Here is a 5,902-nt window from a genome sequence, read left to right as displayed (position 1 = left end):
CTGCTGAATCCATTGCAACTCCTTGCATGAACAACGTCTTGGGGGATCAGGCCCTTAATCTTCAGCGCATTAAGAAATCTGGAGCCAGAAGAGCATGAAGTGTGAGTGGGGATATAAAAGTGTAACAAATCCTTTAAACAAGAAGAATGAAAATCTGAAAGTGTCTTTCTTTAAAAGCAAGATCGTAAAATCAATACAAGCATAAACTGGAAACAAATCTAAGGACTTCAGAAAGAATGTAATGCGAGCTCAACGCGCATGATGGCTAATAACCTCGGCATTAGCGTTTTGCACTGGTGAAGCCTTTACCAGAGGTGTTTGAAAGATTAGCTTGGTGGCAATTATATTAGGCTAACCTGTAGATAATGAAACACATGTCAACCCATGTTACACGTGTCAGCATACTTAAAGATGAAAGTAGAGTCAAATTCAGCAAATAGTAAAAGGCAACTTCTAGAGGTAGAAGGCAATTTCCATCAGAAATTGAAAGTGAATCAAAACTAATGACTGGATTCATATGTATGAGACTGTTCAGAAATAGTTGCCTATCTTTTAACATAAAAGTACCATTTCAATAATGTAATTCTGAAAATAATTTTTTTCTAGTTTTAATTACTGAGTTTTCTACAAGGCAATAAAGCCTTCATGAGAATAAACACAGGAAATCTTCTTGAGAGGAGCTATTGCATCATCACAGTACGGAATATATCAGCCAGATACTCGTTAAATGCCTCATTCAACTGCAAATGTTACATCTAACTCAAACATTGTTAAGATAACTAAGAAGTTAGAATACTGTGTATTGAAACCAATAGAACAGGAAACGTTCAAATAGAATTGTATGTATATCACCATATGTTGCGGCAGGACAAAGAAAAGTTGAATTTTCTTGCTGTAAAAGCTGTAATAGAATTGATCACTTTGACTTTAAAGCAATGTGACTTCAGCTGGCATACATATCCTGAAGTACTGAGGCATTTTTTTTTTCCCCACAGAGAAGCAGGTACACCTTCAATGGACTACTTGAAATAATAACTCTGGGGTTACAGAATTGAATCATAAGTCATATTTTCTTATTTTTTTTAGTAAAATCATGTTCCATGGCTTTGGAAAAATATGGGAAGATAGACCTCAGTGTTTAATGCTAGGGATAACATAAAGTAGGACTTTCTATCTGAATTTAGTGTTTTGTATTGTTTTTCTTGACTGCAGCATCAGAATCTCTCTTATACCAGCTAGCCTCATGTAGTGGGCTTTTGTCTCAAAGAAGGCTCATTCGTGTTGTGTTACAAAAAATGGTTTGATTTTTGTAAATGTGTTTTTGTTTGTTTGTTTGTTGTTTTTTGTTTTGCTTTCTTGTTTTGTTTTTTTTTTTTAGTGGGGATGGGGGATATGGGGATTTGTTTTGATGGAGCAGTCCACATCAAAATCCGAGTAGTCAGATTCTGTTATGTGCTGCATTAGAGTTACTTTCACTTCAAAGATACAATACGTTGTCTAACTGGAATATCTCGTTGCAGAATCTGTCTTGGTGTTTTGAGGGAGGACTGCTTCCACAAGATAAAAACCAAAATGAACAAAAAACCCAAACCAACTCAAACCAAAAAAACCCCAACACTACCTGATGTGAAACAGGATATAAAAATCAGTAAAATTTTAGGCTTCATGCTTTTTTTGTCATCTTTGTGTGTTGGGTTTTTTTGTTGTCGTGTTTTCTTTTGTTCGTTTGTTTTTGGGGTTTTTGTTTTTGGTTTTGTTTTTCAATAAGCCAAAAGCCTCAGTCCAGGGCCCCTTTTTTACTTTTCCTTGTTTGCATTAGTCCTTATAGAGGGAGGAAAAAAAATCTTGCTCATTCAGATGTAATAAATCAATTATGAAGATAGACTTTGTTCTGAGGTTAGTACAGTTCCATATGCAATCAGTTCAGTTAACTCCATGAACATTTAATAACATACTTCAATAATTTAATACCATATGCATATATAGTACCATACATACTACATCTATATTAACTGTAGGTCTTCGAAATGCGCTTTTACAACTTCTGTGCATTTCAGCATCTGCAGCCATGATATATTTTGTGGTGATAACTTCCAGCATCAATTCAGCCACATCTGCTTTTCCTTGGAGCAGTAGACCAACATTAAAATTATCTCATTTTCTGTCAAATTTGCTTGTAAAGTACTGTATACTCCACGGCTCCTAGTCTGGGAAACCAGTGCCTTCCACGCTTGGTTACTGGTGTACAGAGTGACAGTGGGTGCTCCATCCTGCAGAGGTGCCGAGTATGCTAGTCCCACAAAGCACTTAAGCACATGCTTACCATTAAACTCGTAAGTATTGCCATTGATCTTAAGCATGAGCTTAAGTGCATTATTGACACAGGGCCAGAGGGCTAAGTGCCATACAGAGAAGTCGTGGTTGCCTATATCGTTGGGTGAGAATAGCTCAAAAAAAAAACGGACACAGGGCCAGAGGGCTAAGTGCCATACGGAGAAGTCGTGGTTGCCTATATCATTGGGTGAGAATAGCTCAAAAAAAACCCCCCTAATTTATTACAGCTGCGGTTTCTGCAGTGAATTGAATGTTAGAATAAATGTGAAAAAGGTGAGAAACAGATAGAGTTTTGGCTACACCTGGGCAGATCCACCTGGTTGATTTCAGTGGAAGGTTTGCCATTGCCGGAGGTGAAAATTCCCACGCCACCGAAGGTTGTTAAAGACTATGGGACCTGTTACAGGCTTACCAGTTTGTTACATAGTTGGTATCCTAAAGAGGGAAAAAAAACAAAAGGCAGGCTTTGAAGCAGTGAACTTTCAGTCATGCAGGTTGTTCTTAATTATGTATGCAATCTCATGGTTCATTTGAACTTCCAACTAAATGAAGTTTGCTCCTTTTAACTTGGATGCAGCCACTGTACAAAATGTGTGGTGAGGAGCTCCTGCTTACCTTCTTTAGGTTTGTAAGTAGAGCAGAAGGTGAACTGAACAAAAAGGGGACAACCAAACTGCTTTCTCCCTTCCCGATTTTTAATTGTGTCCATTTTCTCTTGCCCCCTCCCTCTCTATGCCACTTCATATAGGAGTGAAAATTGTCTGTCTCGTAAGTTTCAGGACCTGGTCCCATACTTTCTGTACAACTGAAAGTTCCACTGGAAGTTTTATGTATACAAGTTTTATGTACTCTTATGCTAGGCAATTTCAGTTTCTAAGACTTCACTGATGTTAGGTTTCTCTGGAAGCAAAGCTGGCTCCCTCCTTTTGGTCTTTGCTTACCCAAAACTGTCATTACCTCAGTGAAATGTGAGAGAGCCCAGTGTGTAATCAGAACGTTTTATGTTGAACAGCCTTCCCTGAAGCTTCCCCTTTACAACTATGCCCGTGATATGACCAAGATTTTCAGAAGTTATTTATATGTGCTATAGACACGGAGGGAGAAAGAGCCTGCAGCTGCATTAATATGTATTTTCTTCGTTTGGGTGCTTAAGAGCATTTTAACAATAATCTACTTTTGTGAAGCCGTACTGTTAAAAAGGAGGAGACTTGAGTTGTGTGAAGCCTTTTTAAGTACACAGTAGTTACATCTGGTGGTGTACTTGTTTTGTATTACTAACTGTTTGTTATTGTTTTAGTGGGAAGAAATTAGTGGACTGGATGAAAACTACACTCCTATACGAACATACCAGGTATGCCAGGTGATGGAATCAAACCAAAACAACTGGCTTCGGACTAACTGGATTGCAAAAAGCAATGCACAAAGGATTTTTGTAGAACTGAAATTCACTCTGAGGGATTGTAACAGTCTTCCTGGAGTTCTGGGGACTTGTAAAGAAACTTTTAACTTGTATTATTATGAAACAGACTACGACACTGGCAGGAATATCCGAGAAAACCAATATGTAAAAATAGACACTATTGCAGCAGATGAAAGTTTTACCCAGGGTGATCTTGGGGAGAGAAAAATGAAACTTAACACAGAGGTGAGAGAAATTGGACCTTTGTCCAAAAAAGGATTCTATCTTGCATTTCAGGATGTAGGGGCCTGCATTGCTTTGGTCTCTGTCAAAGTCTACTACAAGAAGTGCTGGTCCATCATTGAGAACTTAGCTATTTTTCCTGACACAGTGACTGGCTCAGAGTTTTCCTCTTTAGTTGAAGTACGAGGAACTTGCGTCAGCAGTGCAGAGGAGGAGGCGGACAACTCACCGAAGATGCACTGTAGCGCGGAAGGAGAATGGTTAGTGCCTATTGGAAAATGTATCTGCAAAGCAGGATACCAGCAAAAAGGAGACACGTGTGAACGTAAGTAAACATACAGCTTGCTGTAATGTGTACATCATAGGTCATGTTCTGCCAGCTCATTTTGATTATTTCTTTTGCCAGAGAGATACGTCATTAGTCTTCTTTTAAAGTTTTTGGATCCTCAATCTGTAAAAACTTCACATTGGCTGTTCCAAAGCAGTCAACTCTTCTGGATGTGGAAGTCAGCAGTTGCATACTGCATTTTAAAATTTAAACAAGTAAATTTAAAGTTGTATGAAATATAAATATAGATTCAAGATTAGCATTTTTAAACTGGTTAAGGTTATGTTCTTTGTACCTCTTGCTCAGCTAGTCGTACGTATCATAGAACATTGTATTAATAATCTCGGATATGAGTAGTTAAACAATTTTTTCTTTCATGTGGCCTGTGACAGAATTATAAGGAAGCTAAAACTGAGCAAGAATGAGGTGTGGTTAGTAATGGGAAATATACACACACAATAAACTCTGGGTTACAGTTTCATGTCATAAGTGCATATGAATTCAGACACAAGAGTATAATTTTAGATCTTTCAAACAGAATATCAGGTTTCCAGAGTAAAGTGCGTTTTCCTTTCTACAATATCTTTTTGCATAAAACTAACTCTAAACTTCTGGCTTGCTGTGGGATCTTGGTGATTAATTTAAAATACTGGCAAATCAAGACTACTGAGTTGTGCTTTCTAATTCAGACTGGTTCAGTTACCCATATTCTTAGCCTTAGTGTTGCTGTCACTGGGGCTACATGCATAAGACATTTCAGCTTAGCATGACAAAGGATATTTTGTTCTTTGCTTACAGAAAAATCAAGGGAATAGGCAGTTTGTTTGATGACAGGTGTTTTCATGTATGCTTAACACAGTCTATCATTTTTATCATAAGATAACACAAGGAGTTATTTATCACTGTATTTTTATAGTAAGATAGGCAGGCATTTGTCGGTGAGAAATGTTGTAAGTCAAAAACTGGGAAAAAACCCCACAAATCTGTGCAGAGGAGAAGCCTACAGCATCTCAAAAACAAAGTTGGCAGCAGTCACTGAGTCTGAGGTGTCTATGTGAGGACTTCAAAATCTTCCGCAGAGGATTGCAAGCACCCTAAAAAAAAGTAGGTGTATCTCATTATTAATAATTTGTCCTCGGGAAAAAAAAACAAAAACAAAAACATGACTGTGTTCCTGACAAATTTTCCCAAGGAAATTTGGTACAAGGTGGAGTTGGTCTGTGGCCTTTGTAGACTTGCACAAATCTTTCATCGTTCTGATGGGAAGGGATGAGTGCTTATACTCTGCGGAGGGTGATCTCATTAGGAGTAATCATAATGTGAAAAACTGCCCCCACAAAACCATTCCGTAGACTATATTAAAGTTCTGTTAAAAATATTAAGTGCTGTGTCCCATGGAAGCCTGTTTTGAGGTTTTCAAACTTTTTTTTTTTTGAGCAACTGACTTTTTTCCTTTTCTTAGTTAACTTGCTCATGATTACAGACCTAGTTATGGTTGATGTAATTAATATACTGATTTTATTTGACTTTCAATAAAGGAGAGTAAGTATCCAAAAAATAAAGCAGTAGGAGCTGGGTGAGCATGGGAGGGATGGATA

General features: G+C 37.7%; 1 protein-coding gene across 1 annotated transcript in view; it reads left to right on the top strand.

The window, feature by feature from the left end:
* Positions 1-4,309, top strand: part of LOC104469523 (ephrin type-A receptor 7-like) — a gene marked incomplete at its 5' end in the record, with an annotated part of 5,265 nt that extends 956 nt beyond the window's left edge. Inside the window, one exon of the mRNA XM_010084058.1 lies at positions 3,632-4,309. Within this exon, the coding sequence (XP_010082360.1) occupies positions 3,632-4,309 (678 nt within the window). The remainder of the gene's footprint in view (positions 1-3,631) is intronic.
* Positions 4,310-5,902: the final 1,593 nt, after the last annotated feature.

This window comes from Pterocles gutturalis, unplaced genomic scaffold (genome assembly GCF_000699245.1).
Source record: "Pterocles gutturalis isolate BGI_N339 unplaced genomic scaffold, ASM69924v1 scaffold23955, whole genome shotgun sequence".
Classification (NCBI taxonomy): Eukaryota; Metazoa; Chordata; class Aves; order Pterocliformes; family Pteroclidae; genus Pterocles; species Pterocles gutturalis.
The sequence above is the reverse complement of the archived record's forward strand: the minus strand, read 5'-3'. Positions and strand labels throughout refer to the sequence as shown.